The following is a 17,313-nucleotide window of genomic DNA, read 5'->3' as shown; positions in this document are numbered from 1 at the left end:
AGTACAATTACTTTTACTTAGTTTAAATTTTCCTCTGTTCCTGTGCTACATTTGACATTTGGCACCTTGAAAATTTCCCTCCTTGTTCTCTTTTTTAACTGTATTTTTTTCGTCTTTTCTTTTTTTGGTACTGGGCATCGAACCCAGGACGTTGCACTTGCTAGGCAAGCGCTTTGCCACTGAGCTACATCCCAGCCCCCTCCTTGTTCTCTTTTATGGCACTATATATTAACTTCTCCCTTTACTTCTCCTTCTCCTTCTTCACTTTTCTTATGCATTAGTCTTTGGTCTACTCCATCTCTTCTCTCCTGTCCTGAGGGAGATTTTTCAGTCTCACGCCTTTAATTATAGGTTATGTTGACAACTTTTTGTTCTCTGATAAAGCTTCACTGTCAAATTGTGAGTACTTCTGTCATTTTAATACTTCAGGCTGTAAGTTATCATGCTGAACACAGTCAGATGACGTTCATTCTTGGGAATGTTCGCTACTTACCACAGAGTTAAAATTCTGTTAACATTTCCCCAGACAGTAGTGGCATTACTGGCAGCAACTTTTCTGCTCTATTTACTACTTTTCTATTGTGGTGTTACTTTATATATTCATCGTGAATTCTTGTATTCTTTCACAGCTTTTTACAAACTTTTATGTCTGTGGCATCACATTTGACAGAATTGGTTCTTTTTTTCTATTTTTTTTTTTGTCAGTCATGGGGTTTGAACTCTGGGCCTGGGCGCTGTCCCTCAGCTCTTCAGCTCAAGGCGAGCGCTCTACCACTTGAACCACGGCGCCATTTCCCATTTTCTGGTGGTTTATTGGAGATAGTCTCATGGACTTTCCTGCCCGGGCTGGCTTTGAACCTCGATCCTCAGATCTCAGCCTCCTGAGTAGCTAGGATTACAGGTGTGAGCCATGGCTAGATTCTTCTTTTTTCTAAAATACTGTTTCCAAGACTAAGGGAGCACCACCCAGACCTAATTTTCCTTTTATATCTCTTTGGTTACTTGTTCTCAATCTCTTTTATGGGTCATTCTTTTATGACAAACCATCTAATGTTAAGAACAAGGGGTCATTATATAGCATGAACATTAAAAAAAAGAAAAAAATGACCAAGAAATCAGTTTGGAAAGAACTGTGCAAGTTTTTCATATGAGTAAAACTGTCTTTCTCTTCCTACCCCTCTCTTTCCCTCTCTCCTCCCTTCTTTCTCTCCCTCCCCTCTTTTTGTTGGTACTGGATACTGGATACTGCACCTACTAAGTAAAAGCATTATCACTTGAGCAACATCTCCAGTGCTTTTTGCTTTATTTTTGAGATAAGATGTCTGTCTCTTCCCCTCTCTCTCTTCCATCTCTCTCTCTCCCACACAGGCCAACCTGTTATGTTTTTTGGTGTAGCTAGGATGATAGGCACATACCACTACACCTAGATTTTTATGGTAATATGGGGGCCTGTGGTTTTTTTTTTTTGCCTGTGCTGGCCTTGAACTGAAATCCTCACTATCTAGTATACATTGTGTTTCTACACATTTATAAAATGTACTTGCATCCCTTTTCTATCCCTCTCCTTTTTAAAAATAATTTTAATGTGTTTTATTATAGATGCGTATGAAGTATTTCGATCATACTCCCCCTTCCACACTAACTCTCCTTTCATCTACCCATTCTGCTGTTCTCCAGCTCCAAACAGTCCCCCTGTTTTATAATTCTGTTATTCTTTAGGAAATGGTTAGGTTATTTTTTTATTTATTCGTTACAGAATTCCTTGTCTACTGGTTTGTTGAAGCAGTAAGTCAGAGAACACTTGCCACAATAATGTCTTTCAAAATGCCTACCCATAAAAACTCCTGCATCACATTCATCCAAAGCGCACTTGATAAAGGTGACTGTTTTCCATTTTCATGCACTTTATAGTATTTCAGGACAGCCAACTTAGCCTTATTTTTTTATGCCTAGTCTTCTTGGGAGTGGTATACAATGTATTCCTTAGTAACACTACAAAGTCTCAACACAAGATTAGGAGTAGATTTCTTTGGAAGGTTGTAGTAAGACAAAGCTCATCCATCTTCCAGTTGCTTACTAGCAGAGACCCAGTTTTTGCTGATCAGGAAGAATTCTTTGCTGATCCTGGATCTTGGCCTTTATATTTACTACAATATCTGCGAGTTCAACCTCATGTGTTATGATCTTTCTTGTGAGGGTTTTTATGAAAATCTGAGTCTTCACCGTGGTTCCCCTGAAGATGGAAAATCAGAAAGGAATCTGCAGGGAATATTTGAGTTAAAAGCAAGAAAACTGAGTCTGACATGCTTGTTATTGCCAGAGTTGGGGCTGTCTTTTATGATGCTACACTAGAGAAATACTTGTTTGGTCGTTTTGTTCATTGTACATCTGTAGTTCCTTTGTTTCTGCTGTCATTTAATATATGTTAGTCTGATTGTCTCCAAGCATCTTTGAAATTGCTTCAGAACAATATTTCAGGCTAGTCTCAAACTGTGCTCCTTGGAAAATGAGTGTTCTTAGAAATATTAAGAACTCAGTGGGAAAAAGCAGTTAAATAAATTCATAAAACCTTTGATTAAATTTTTTAAGTGTACATTTTTTTTATGAGAAGACTTCTCAGGGAGTGCTTTTTAAAACTAAATTATACTGTAAATTTCCAAGAAGGTGTCATAATACACTACAGTCTATCTTGGTTGGGCTCTCATGAAGTAGAACTTGACGTGACTATTCTTATGCAAGTGATTTACTAAATGAGTCTGCTCAGGTGAAGGCAAGAAAGAGGCTGGCAGAGTAAAGCTGCACTAGTATTTCTCTGTTCAGCTTAGTAAACATGGAGGACATCTGGTTACTAGCACTTGAAATGTGGTCTGTGTGGCTAAGGATCTGAATTTTAATTTTAATTATAACTGAAACTTTAAAGATTGATACTTGATCTAGTATTTTATAACTTTTATTTTATTTTACTTTATTATTATTATTATTATTATTTTTTATCGTGAAAATACCATACAGAAGGGTTACAATTACATGGGCAAGGTAATGAATGCATTTCTTATCAAGCATTGTAGCCGCCTACTTTATTTCCCCTTCCCATCCCTTCCCATCTCCTCCTCCCCTCCACCCCCTTGCCAAAGTTGTAAAGTTCATTTTCGACATAACATCTTGTACAGCTCATTGTTGCAATGGGTACACATGTATCCCTATTTAAACAATTTGTTTTTTCCCTTCCCCTCCACAAATTATAGCAACATCAAATACAGTGAAAACAGGGGTTATACCGTGGGGGAGGGGCATACAAAGCAACAAAGAAATCATCTTATAAATATGTTAGAAACAATCGCAAGAAAGAAAAAACATTTGAATTCTTATCTTGGGGTTCAGTTCGCCTAACATCAACTTATCTGACTTGTCTCAGACATATACTGTTTATTGCAAATAAGGTAAACCATGGGACCCATGTTTCTTTGGGCCTGGCTTACTTCACTTAATATAATTTTTTCTCAGTCTTTCAATTTCCTAACAAATGGGGCAATGTCATCCTTTCTGATAAAATACCTAGGAATTAACTTAACCAAAGAAGTGAAGGAACTTTATGATGAAAACTTTAAAAACCTGAAAAAGGAAATCAAAACAGAACTTAGAAAGTGGAAAAACTTACCATGCTCCTGGATTGGAAGGATCAACATCGTGAAAATGGCAATACTTCCCAAGGCTATCTACAAATTCAACACAATACCTATCAAAATTCCAACCTCATTCTTCAAGGAAATAGAAGAGGCAATCCAAAAATTCATATGGAACAATAAAAGACCCTAATAGCAAAAATGATCCTTAACAGAAAGAACACTGCTGGAGGAATATCAATACCAAATTTCAAACTCTACTACGAAGCCATAGTAATCAAAACAGCTTGGTACTGGCACAAGAGCAGACCTCAGGACCAATGGAATAGAATTGAAACCCAGAAATGAACCCACAGACCTATAGCCATCTAATCTTCAATAAGGGAACTAAAAAAACAGAATGGAAGAAAGACAGTCTCTTCAGTAAATGGTTTTGGCAAAATTGGTTAATAACTTGTAGAAAACTAAAGCTAGATCCTTATATATCACCTTGCACCAGAATCAACACCAAATGGATCAAAGACCTTGGAGTCAAAGCAGACACTCTGAAAACATTATAGGATGGAATAGGAGAAAACCTAAGTCTCCTTGGCACAGGCTGAAATTTTCTTAAAAGAGACTCAGAAACACAACACATCAAAGGTTGGACAAATGGGATTGCATGAAATTGCATAGCTTCTGCATAGCAAAGGGACATAGCTAGCAAGATCAATAGAAAGCCCACGGATTGGGAGAAGATCACTAGCCATACAACAGATAAGGGTCCATAACTAAAAGATACCTGGAACTCAAAAAATTAAATCCCCAACAACAAATCCTCAAAGAAACATCTGCCTGATAAATAAGTGGGCTAAAGACTTAAAGAGAAATTTCTCTGAAGAGGAAAGAAGGATGGCCAATAGACACCTGCAGAAATGCTCAACCTCTCTAGCAATGAAAGAAATGCAAATCAAAGCAACACTGAGATACCACCTCATTGCAGTTAGAATGGCTATAATCAAGAACTCTAACAACAACAGATGCTGGAGGGGATGTGGACAGAAGGAACCTTACTGCATTGTTGGTGGGAGTGTAAACTTGTTCAACCACTTTGGAAAGTAGTATGGAGGTTCCTCAAAAGACTCCACATAGAGCTCCCCTATGACCCAGCAATCCCACTTTTGGGCATTTACCTGAATGATGACAAACAAGACCACACTAAAGCTACCAGCATAACTATGTTTATTGCAGAGCTATTTGCCATAGCTAAGATATGGAACCAACCCAGATGCCCCACAGTAGATGAATGGATCAAGAAAATGTGATATTTATTTTATTTTGTCGGTCATGGGGCCTGAACTCTGGGCCTGTGCGCTGTCCCTCAGCTCTTCAGCTCAGGGCTAGCACTCTATCACTAGAGCCACAACACCACTTCCAGCTTTTTCTGCTTATGTGGTGCTGAGGAATCGAACCCAGGGCCTCATACGTGTGAGGCAAGCACTCTACCACTGATACACCTTCCTAGCTCATATTTTGGAACTTTTAAAGTATGAGTATGTGAAGCTACTTTTTCAGCTGCAAAATTTTCTAAAATCTAAACATAGATAAAATATTTCTGATGAAAATTTAACCTGACTTGAAGGTTTCCTAAGAGTAGAGTACATAGTAGATTTAAAAGCTTAGTATGAGGTGTTGGGGAATAGCTCAAATGGTAGATTGCCTGCCTAGTAAGCATAAGACCTGAGTTCAAACCTCAGTACCACCAGGACAGCAGCAACAAAAACCACCTCGTTTGAGAAAAATGTAAATGATCTCAGTACTTTTTATTTTGCTGCTGTTTTTGCTAAGGTTGTGGTGTGAATTTGAGGCCTTTTGCTTGGTAGGCAGGCACTCCACTACTTGAGCCGTGCTCCAGCCTATTTTGCTTGTTATTTTCTTAAGAAAATTTATTTTATTGTAAAGATACTGCAAGAGGGGTTACAGTTACATGTGTAAGGTAATGCATACATTTCTTTTTTTTTTTTTTTTTTTTTGGGTCTGGTCATGGGGCCTGAACTCTGGGCCTGGGCGCTGTCCCTCAGCTTTTCAGCTCAAGGCTAGCGCTCTACCACTTGAGCCACAGCTCCACTTCCGGCTTTTTTCTTTTTGCTTATGTGCTGAGGAATCGAACCCAGGGCCTCAGGCATGCAAGGCAAGCGCTCTACCACTGAGCCACCTTCCCAGCCCTGCATACATTTCTTATTGAACCTTATTACCTCTCCTTTGTTTTTTTCCTGCTATCTCTTCCCTCTCACACCTCTCCTACTTCTCTCTTTTTATTTTTTTCCAATAGGATCTCACTGCCTGGGAAAGCCTGGTTTGCAATCTTCCTATGTATATGTCCCATAAAACTAGGAGGACAGCACATGCAATCACACCCAACTTTTGTTGGTTAAGATGATACCTTGTGAAATTTTTGACTGGGGTAGCCTTGAACTACCATTTTCTTGTTTCAGATTCCTGAGTGGTTCAGATTTACAGGCATTAGCCGTGCCTGATTCATTAATAATTTTGGAATTGATTACATGTTGAAATGACATAGCTTAATTTATTATCTTAAGCAAAATATAGCTTTAGAGTGAATCTTACGTACTTTTAAAAATAATTTTTAGAATTAACTTTAATGATTTACTTTTTTGTAAATATAATCCTTTTAAAAAATGTGGATGTCAACATATTTAAAATTGAGCCAGGTGCTGGGGGATTAGGCCTGGAATCCTATGTCCATGGGAAGCAGGGACTGGGAAAATGGTGGCTGGAGGCTAGCCTGTGCAAAAAGTTCATGACACCCATCTCAAGTAATAGCTGGCTGTGGTGGCATGCAGCTGTCATTTCAGGTATGCATGAGGCTGAGATCAGGATGATTGTGCTTAAAATAGTAAAATAGTTCACAAGACCCTATCTTCACAGAAAAAGCTGGATATGATGGTGTGAGCTGTCATCTCAGCCATAGCAGGAAGCATAAATAGAAGGATGTTGATGGTCCAGGCTTGCCTGGACAAAAATCAAGATCTTATCTAAGTAATAATCAGATCAAAAATGGTTGGAGACGTGGCTCGTGTGGTAGGTACTAGTCTCCGAGTTCATACTTCAGTCCTTATGTGTATGCATATTTAATATCATCTATGTGCCTTGCATTAGTGTTTCTGTGGCCAATGTTGAGCAAAAGACCAGCTCTGCCTTATCCCAGAATGAGTTGTTTTCCCTTAGGAGAAGGGGCTCAGCCTTTCATCTGCCAGTATTAGTAGTCATTAGCTAATAGTCAATTTTACCCTTCCCCCCCCTATTATAACTTGTAGGCATAATGCAGTTCTGATTATTTGGGAAGTTCTTTCATAAATTTGACCACAGGTCAGCTATGTGTTATTCTGAATTTAATTGCAGACCACAATTAGTAAGGTCTCTACAGTCACCCAGCTCTTGCTTTCATGTGTAATATTTTATTACTTAGATGTCTGACTTTTTTGAGGCAATTAAATATGCTATTCATTACATAGAAATGGCAACATTTGCCTGTCTTGATGCTTATTTGTGAGTTCCATAAGTGCTAGGCAGCTCAGTATGTTCACAAATAAAATAAAATAAAATTAAAAAAAAAACCTGTACAAAACTATGAAAAAATTAAACATGGAAAACACTTTATTCAAAAAAAAAAAGTGCTAGGCAGCTATCAGTAAGTTTGGTTTCTTTTGTGAGAGCCTCCAGCATTATGAGTCTCATGGAGTCAATTAGGGTTAAAAGCTCTGCTGCTCCCTTATGCCTTACAGGTCTGTGTGCTTATCATTGAGTGATTAGGAATTGGTGATGTGTAGGAAGATAGTGATGGGATTTGATTAGAATCAACTTATTAACATTCAAAGAAGGAGAAAAGGACCAACTTAAAAAATACTCAGAACCAAAGATAAATTTCTTCTGTTTTCCTATCAAAGCTTGAATATAGGCAGAAATAGAACTAAGTGCAAGCCTTACCTAGATGAGAGTAGCTGATAATTCTTGAGCTAAATAGAGAGACAACAATCTGTAACTTTTGACTTCTCAACCTCTTGAGCTCAGGTTTCAAGATAAAATAGGGACATGCTTTCTACCTTATGTAATGTCATTGGATTTAGTAGATAACCCCTGCAATCTCAGAGCTTGTAAAAAATCATTCAGAAGCGTTTTTATTTTTTTAAATTTTATTTTACTGTAAAGGTGATGTACAGAGGGCTTACAGTTACATAAGTAAGGTAATGAGTACATTTCTTTTTTTTACATTTCTTCTTTTATTGTGAAAATACTGTACAGAGGGGTTACAATTACATGGGCAAGATAGAGTACATTTCTTTTTTTTATTGTGAACATACTGTACAGAGGGGTTACAATTACATGGGCAAGATAATGAGTGCATTTCTTATCAAGCATTGTAGCCTCCTCCTTTGTTTCCCCTTCTCATCCCTTCCTATTCTTCCCCCACCCCCTCAATCCTCCCCACTCCCCCCCCAACCAAAGTTGTAAAGTTCGTTTTTGACATAACGACTTGTACATCTCATTGTTGCAATGGGTCCACCTGTATCCCTATTTAAACGATTTGTTTTTCCCCTTCCCCTCCACAAATTATACCAACATCAAATATAGTGAAAGCAGAGGTTATACTGTGGGGGAGGGACATACAAAGCAACAAAGAAATAATCTTATAAATGCGTTAGAAACAATCGCATGAAAGAAAAAAAATTGAATACATATCTTAGGGTTCATAAGATATGAGTACATTTCTTGTCAAACAGTATTACCCTCTCCTGCATTTTCTCCCACTTTCCTTCCCCCCGACTCTCCTCCCCGAGGTTGTAAAGTTCATGTCCAACATAGTGCCTTGTGAGTATCACTGTTGCGTTGGTTCACCCTTTGCCCTTTGTCTCACCATTTTGTGATTCCCCTTCGCTTCTCCAAATCAGATAAATATATACAAGACACAAGGTACAAAAACTAAAAAAGACCAGTGACAGCAGGGAATAAACCAAAGGAAAAAATGAAAGAAAAATAAATAACTTCACACAGTACATTAAAAAAAGACAGAAACCTCTTGTTTCCATATCTTGGAGTTCATTTCAATTAGCATCATTTTTTATGGTCATATGTACATAGCTATTGAGCTATTGTAATCCTCTGCTAGGCCTATCCTAGACTAATTATTGCAAATGAGGGAACCCATGGAACCTATGTTTCTTTGGGTCTGGCTTACCTCACTTAATATGATTTTTTTTCCAAGACAAGTCCCTCAGTAAATGAATGGATCAAGAAAATGTGCTATATAATCACAATGGACTTCTATGCTTCCATCGGAAAGAACGACATTGCCCCATTCATAAGGGAATGGAAAGACTTGCAGAAACATTTTTAAAAATAAGAAACAATAAAACACTGATGTGTGATGAAGTAAGAATTTTAGATTATGGACTTAAAAAAGATATCAGACATTAGACAAGAAATTTTAATGTCAGCTGTCAGTATCTCTTCCTTGCTCCTCTCTTTTGTTCCTTTTATGGCCACTTAAACACTAGCCATATTAAACACATATTGTGTTCTGTATCAAATACTGATAGTTTCACAAAAATAAATAAATCCCGCGCATTTGGGAAGTTTCTTAACTGCAGCATCTTTTCTGGTATTTAATAATCTCTTCTGCTGCCTCATCCAAATTAAAATGTTTTTTTCTTCTCAATCCCAACTGAACATTATTAAAAATCCATCTTTATCCAACATCTCTGAAACATTCAAAATAGTTTCCACGAAATAACAGATCTTATTTTGTATCCTTATTTGATTGGTATATGTATTTAATAAAAGTGAATGATTATAATTATAGCCCAAACAAAAAAGTTCAGAGTAGTCCCGCTCCGGTGGGTGGCTCAGGACTGTAATCCTAGCTACTCAGGAAGCTGAGATCTAGGATCATGGTTCAAAGTCAGCCAGGGCAGGAAAGTCCATGAGACTCTTATCTCCAATAAACCACCAGAAAACTGGAAGTGGCACTGTGGCTCAAGTGGTAGAGTGCTAGTCTTAAGCTGAAGAGCTGAGGGACAGCGCCCAGGCCCAGAGTTCAAGGCCCACGACCGGCCCCCCCCCCAAAAAAAATTCAGAGTAAACTAAGTAGTTTCCCAATGAATCTCTGGCTGAGAGAGAATAAAAAAATACTTCTTAATCTGGAGAGGTGGTTAAGAAGTCCCCAAGATAGCTTCTACTGTATCCTAACTATGTGTTAGGAGATGTTTCCACCAGTTTTATAGAAACTAGTCTCATCAAATTTTATGTTTCATTAAAATATCTATAATTTTATAGTTTTGCGGGATTAGTCCCATCAAAAAGTACTCCCTACCTCATTTTGACTGTGGATATACTCTGTTGAATGGCTGTTGATGGCTGGTGGGAATCCTTAAAGGTAGGGATTCTGCTTTCTCTGAATTGCTTTGCTGGAGTAAGGAATAAAGCTTAGTCGAAGGCTAAAGATTTCTCATTGTTATTTTTTAAATTAATTAGTTTTTTTTCTTGTGAAAATACCATACAGAGGAGTTACAATTACACGAGCAAGGAAATGAGTACATTTCTTTTTTTTCTTTTTTTTTTTATTGTGAAAATACTGTACAGAGGGGTTACAATTACATAGGCAAGATAATGAGTATATTTCTTATCAAGCATTGTAGCCTCCTCCTTTGTTTCCCCTTCCCATCCCTTCCCACCCCCCCCCCGGCCCCCCCCCCAAATTGTAAAGTTCGTTTTTGACTTGTACATCTCATTGTTGCAATGGGTCCACCTGTATCCCTATTTAAACCATTTGTTTTTCCCCTTCCTCTCCACAAATTATACCGACATCAAATACAGTGAAAACAAGGGTTATACTGTGGGGGAGGGACATACAAAGCAACAAAGAAATAATCTTATAAATGTGTTATAAACAATTGCATGAAAGAAAAAAAAACATTTGACTACATATCTTAGGGCTCATTTCCCTAACATCACCTTATCTGACCTTTTCTGCTTGACTCAGACATATACTAGATATTGCAAATAAGGGAAACCATGGGACCTATGTTTCTTTGGGCCTGGCTTACTACTTTCATTATTTTTAGTAGGCAATATTTGCACATAATTTCTCTGTGATTTTATCCCTCAGTGCCTGACATTCAGTATCTTCATTACCATTTTTATAAATATATTTTATCTATTTTTAAAATTTCAGATGGGAAAGAAATTTGGCCTCTGCTACTATTTGGCTGAAAGCCAATGAGAACTTTTACTAAGACTTTACTGAATACTTGATGATAACAAAATGGAAATAAAACATCAGTAATAGTTTATAATGGCAGCCATATTCAGCTGCAGTCTGAGTCTGTAAGCATGCTGATGTCCTGGTAATATCCTAGACTGGGTACATACACAGAAGTTATTCTTTCTGCCTTTCACCTGGCCATGATGAGTTTGTTCTCTTTGCAGTCACACTGTCTTGAATGTTTTAAACACAAGTTTTGCCTTTAAAAAATTGCATAAGACTAAAATTTAATTGAAGTTACTTCTCTCTCTTCCCTGCCAAATAGTTACTGCTCCAAGGCTAGATTCAAGCTTCTACTTTTTAAGAAAGTTTCAAATTCAAATTGACAGTTTCTCCAATTAAAAGTAAATGGAGGGGCTGGGAAGGTGGCTCAGTGGTAGAGTGCTTGCCTTGCATGCATGAGACCCTGGGTTCCGTTCCTCAGCACCATATAAGCAGAAAAAGCTGGAAGTGGTGCTGTGGCTCAAGTGGTAGAGTGTTAGCCTTGAGCTGAAGAGCTGAGGGACAGCGCCCAGGCCCAGAGTTCAGACTCATGACCGACAAAAAAACAAAAACAAAACAAAAAGTAAATGGAACTAATACACTTGTGTCCAGTTTTAGATTTTAGACTGTGAACTCCATTATACCAGAGTATGTTATTATATATTGTATCAACTATGATTCACTAATGCCTGTTTTTCTCACTTTCTCCTCTAAATATTTTGCTAAAACCATGTTTTTGTTGTGTTATATATAATGAAGATAGTCACTTTGAAACAGTGGGGTTACATATTTTTAGATATAGTAAAGGCAATTGTGAAAGAATTATGTAGGTATATTTTATAAAGTGAACCATATCTTTTCATGTTTAGTTTTGGCTTGAACACTTTTTTTTTTGTACTTTTGAGCCTGACTCATTTTATCACATAAAAGTTTTGTGTACCATCTTTGTGCTTCTTGTGCATATTTAAGTGTAATATGTAAAGTTTTGTAAATTTGGAAGTTCTAACCAATGTAACTTGGTTGTGCTTTAGACAAAAAAATGACTACATAAAGCTGCTATATAAAACTTTGCAGAAGCTTTATATATTACACTTACATATGCACAAAGCACCTCTATAAATATTTATAGACTAAATGCTTTAGTACCTTCTTCAAACAGGCATTTCATAGCTAATGTTTTGGGAAAAATTAAAAAAGCATATTTTATAGAAAAGAAGCCCAGTGGATCCAGTAGGAAAAAACAAACAACAACTCTGAACCCAGCTTTTGTAGTATTTTCAAAATATCTGGTAAATTGCTTTTATGGATGGAGTGAGATTTCTTGAAGGAAAAGTTTATTTTTATTTTTCATCTATTTTAAAAGTGAAGTTTCTTGACGGATGCTGGTGGCTCATACCTGTAAACTTAGCTATTCAGGAGACTGGATTTGAGGATCATGGTTCAAAGCCAGCCTGGGAGATTCTGATCTTCATTTAATCACCAAAAAGCTGGAAGTGGAGCTGTGGTACAAGTAGTAGAGTGCTTAGAACAAAAAAGCTAGCGACAGTGCCTTGGCCTTGAGTTCAACCCTCAGGACTGCCACAAAACAATATAAAACAAAACAAAAAACCCCAAACAACAAAAAAGAACATTTCCTATTTGTTAATTTTCAAAGTGAAAGCATTATAAGCAAAATTGAAAATGATATTCTAAAAACAATAGATATCACATTACATATCAATTTTATGAAAGATGGAGGCTAATATTCTAGATAAAATAATTATTTTTTCCTATTTAATTTGGAAAATAGTCATATTCTCTTGATAGAAAACAGTGTGACATGAACTGGTTAAATCCTATAAGCCAACCAGTTGGGAGATGCTGCAGTTTTGCGTGTGTCCTCTAACACTTCACATAGATGTATGTCCTGTTTTGGTCTCTTGGCATTTTGTACAGGCCCTGACCTGTGCGATGTCTAGATTGTACCTGTGAATATTTGTAGACTTATTTGGCTATAAATTTCTTAGATTACAGAGTTGTTTTATACTGACCTCCGAGTTCAAGCCCAGGACCAGTGTGCACTCACACACACATGCGTGCACACACACTACATACCCACACATACCCATAGACATAAAGATACGGTGTTCAAGAATCAACTGACAGTATTTTACTTATGCTTAGTCTGGGAATACCCTTGGAATTAAATTGGCTGATAAATGTGGAAATAGACATAGTCGAAACTTCAATAAAACTTATTCGGGGCTATGTTTTTCAGGTGAAGCCCTGAAGGTATCAGCTGAGAGATTCACAGATGATCCCTGTTATCTACCAAAAAGGGAGGCGGTGGTTCAAGCAGCTCGTGCCTTGTTGGCTGCAGTTACAAGACTGCTTATCCTCGCAGACATGATTGATGTCTTGTGTCTCTTGAAGCATGTGTCATCTGTAAGTAAAAGATAGCTTAGTTTGCTTTGGTGGTGTTCTTACTTTGAATTCCACTCCTTGAAGTTGGTATCAATCCTAGAACATCCCTGGTGCATCACTTTCATTTTCTTAATATCACCCATCAGAGATTGACTGAATTAGGTTGGGAAGACTGATGTATGCCTCAAAAGAATGAAGCCCAAGGGCTGGAGGAGAAGCTCATGTGTTAGAGAGCCAAGTACAAGGCCTTCTGTTCAAAACTACCATAAAGCTGTAACACACACACACACACACTCACTCACTCCCAAAACAATGAAGCCACAATTAAGTCTTGAAGCAAGTGAGAAATTGAAGAACTAAAGATTGTTTGCTGGAGAGATATAAAGAAGAACAAAATTATGCAGCTAACATAATTAATACATAAACAATTTAAGAAAGAGAAACCTTAAAGCTTAAGACACTTAGAAATTATACTATGCTACTTTTCTAGCTCTGTATGTATGTATGCATGTATGTATGTATGTATGCATGTATGTATTTACTTATGTCAGGGATGGAACTCATGCCTGTACATATTAGGCAGGTACTCTTGTAAGTTATATCCCAAGACCAGCCAGCTCCTCTTGTTCAAGATAAAAAACAAGTTTAACATGAGTTTTGAACATTTTTTTTTTTTTGTTCATCGTGGGGCTTGAACTCTGGGCCTGGGCACTGTTCCTCAGCTCTTCAGCTCAAGGAGAGCTCTATACCACTTGAACCACAGCGCCACTTCCAGGTTTTTCTGCTTATGTGGTGCTAAGGAATGGAACCCAGGGCCTCATGCATGCAAGGCAAGCACTCTACCACTGAGCCACCTTCCCAGCCCATGAATCATTCTTAATTAGAAAAACAAGGTAGCAAGATAGTGTGCTTGTTTTATTTTGCAAGACAAATCAAGTTGGTACAGTTTTGTTATAAAGAGAACTTCATTAAAGCTTTTATTTGGTTTGACAAGATCATAAATAGTCTAGATGAAAGGGTTGTAAATCTGAATTTTCTGCCTTAAAGGGCTCTTATACTTCTGCCTATAATTTTATAAAGGCACCTCATACTCTCCATATAATTACTACTCATGTGATCAAATAATGGCTGAAGGCTTTCTGCATCTATTGAGATGATTATGTTTTTCTTGTCTTTGCTTCTGCTTGTATGCTGTTTTAAATTTATTGATTTTCATGCATAGAACCATCCATTACTGGAATTAAGCCAACTTGATCACGATGTATTATCTTTGCAGTATGTTGAATTCAGTTTGCAATATTTTATTGAAGTTTTTGTATTTATGTTAACCAAAGACATTCTATATACTTTCCCTTTTTTTGGTGGTGTCTTAATCTGATTTTGGTACCAGAGAAATAATACTGACTCCTAGAATAATTCTGGTAATATTCTATTTTATTCTATCTTATTGGAAAATTTTAGGAGCATTGTGGTTAGTTCTAGTAGACTTCAGCACTGAGTCTATGTGGTCCTGAGATTATCTTTGTTAAAAGATGTTTTTCTTTTTCATAACTTGTTTTTTTTTGTCTCATTGCTTGCTGATTATATGTTTATTTGTATCTTCTTTTGTGGTCAAGCACATCTAGAAGTATATTCATTTCTTTCAGAATGTTAAATTTCTTGGGATGCAAGTTTCTAAAATGGTCCTGTACATTGCAGTAGTATTTGTGGAAATGTCACCCTTCACATCTAGTTTTTATCATTTAGGTCTTTTCTTTTTGTTTTCCTTTTCTTCTTTCTTTCTTTCTTCCTTCCTTCCTTCCTTCCTTTCTCTCTCTCTCTCTCTTTCTCTCTTTTCTTTCTTTCTTTCTTTCTTTCTTTCTCTCTCTTTCCTTCTTTCTCTCTCTCTCTCTCTTTATTTCTTTCTTTCCTTCCTTCCTTGTTTCGGTTAGTTTGGCTTAGGTCAAGCTTATTCATTAATTTGAAGAATGAACTCTTTGTTTCATTAATCATTTGTATTATTCTTTTACTTTCCACTTTACTAATTTTGGCGTTGATCTTTATTATTTCTTTACTTCTAATTTTGGAATTAGTTTATTTCTGTTTGTCTAAGATAAGGAGGTACATTATTGGGCTATTGATTTCAGGTGTTTCTGAGTTTTTGATATAGGTATTTTATACTATACATTTGCCTTTTAGAGCCACTTTCATTCTATATCTTAGATTCTGTTTTGCTTTCATTTTCATTTAGTGGAATTTTAAAATATCCTCCCACTAATTGTTGGCCCATCCATCAGTCTAATGTGTGTTGCTCATTCTCCATGTGTTTGATTATTTTCTGTAGTTTCTCATGCTGTTGATTTAAATTTTATTTCACTGTAGCTAGATAAAACACAAGTTGCTATTCAAATTTTCTTGTATTTGTGAAGACTTGTTTTATACCCTAAAATCTTTTTCAGAAAGTTCTGTGGCCTGTTGAAAGGAATATACATCTGCAGCTGTTTGTAGAATATTCCTTAGATGTTTGTTAAGTCCATTTGATCGATTATGCCATTTAATTCTTAAGTTTCTTTGTTGATTTTTGTCTGCATGACATATTTATTGAGAGTAGTGTTTTGAGGTCACCTGCTATTATTGTTTGGTGTGTAATTGTGCTCATTTCATGAAATTGAGTATGCCAACACATAGTATATTTACAATGTTTGTATTCTTTCGATGCATTATTCCCTTTATGAAAATAAAGTGACCTTCTTTGTCTCTTCCAACTTTGGTATATGAATATAGCTAAACCTCCTTACTCTTGGGTTCCATTTTTAAAAATAAATTTTAATCTATTCTTTATTTTTTTATTATAAAGGTGATGTACAGAGGGGTTGCAGTTACATAAGTCAGGTAATAAGTACATTTCTTTTTGAACAATGTTAAATCTTCCCTCATTTCCCCTCCAGTTTTTCCCTCCTGACTCTCTGAGTTCCATTTCTTTGAGAAATCTATATTTTTTTGGTAGCAATGTAATTTTATTTTTTCCCTTTCTGTGTGGCATAGGTAGGTTTAAAAATTTTATTTATTATCATTGTAGAGGGATGCATAGAGAGGTTATAGTTACATAAGTCAGATAAAAAGTACATTTCCTTTTGAACAATGTCACACTTTCCTGCTCTCTCTCCCTCCCATCCCCATCCACAACTTATATAGTTCATTTTCAACACAGTGTCTAGTGAGTATCACTACTGCATTTGTTTGCCCTTTCCCCATTTCTGTGTCTCTCCTTACCCTCCAAAAGACAGATAAATGAACAAACATGACAAAAGGAAAAGAAAACAAAAACAGCATCAAAGTAAAAAAAAAAAAACAAAAAAACCCTGGGCTGGGAGTGTGGCTTAGTGGTAGAGTGCTTGCACAGCATGCATGAAGCCCTAGATTCAATTCCTCAGTACCACATAAACAGCAAAAGCTGGAAGTAGAGCTGTGGCTCAAGTGGTGGAATGATATAACCTTGAGCAAAAGAAGCTCAGGGACAGTACTCAGGCCCTGAGTACAAGCCCCAGGACTGGCAAAAACAAAACAAAACAAAACAAAACAAACCCCTCCCCCCCCAAATCCAACCCTCTTGTTTCTATTTCCTGGAGTTCATTTTAATAAATATTATTTTATATGATCATATGCACATAGCTATAGAATCTTTGTAATCCTCTCCTAAGAATACCCTCCTTTGGGGGCTGGGAAGGTGGCTCAGTGGTAGAGTGCTTGCCTTTTGCGCATGAGGCCCTTGGTTCGATTTCTCAGCACCACATAAGCAGAAAAAGCCAGAAGTGGTGCTGTGGCTGAAGTGTTAGAGTGCTAGCCTTGAGCTGAAGAGCTGAGGGACAACGCCCAGGCCCAGAGTTCAGGCCCCACAATCAACAAAGAAAAAAAGAGAAAAAAAAGAATACCCTTCTTTGATCTCACTTTCTGTGAATTCCTAGAGACCTATATAATTTATCATATCCCAGTGTGTTTATTTAT

At 36.9% G+C, this 17,313-nt stretch overlaps 1 protein-coding gene and 1 pseudogene across 1 annotated transcript in view; one reads left to right on the top strand and one right to left on the bottom strand.

The window, feature by feature from the left end:
* Positions 1 to 17,313, top strand: part of Ctnna3 (catenin alpha 3) — a 1,268,549-nt gene that overhangs the window by 23,334 nt on the left and 1,227,902 nt on the right. The window contains exon 3 of the mRNA XM_042696520.1: positions 13,184 to 13,350. Coding sequence (XP_042552454.1) covers positions 13,184 to 13,350 — 167 coding nt within the window. The remainder of the gene's footprint in view (positions 1 to 13,183; positions 13,351 to 17,313) is intronic.
* On the bottom strand, positions 1,744 to 13,140 carry LOC122122217 (annotated as a pseudogene).

This window comes from Dipodomys spectabilis, unplaced genomic scaffold, assembly GCF_019054845.1.
Source record: "Dipodomys spectabilis isolate Male_0828 unplaced genomic scaffold, ASM1905484v1 ptg000207l, whole genome shotgun sequence".
Classification (NCBI taxonomy): Eukaryota; Metazoa; Chordata; class Mammalia; order Rodentia; family Heteromyidae; genus Dipodomys; species Dipodomys spectabilis.
The sequence above is the reverse complement of the archived record's forward strand: the minus strand, read 5'-3'. Positions and strand labels throughout refer to the sequence as shown.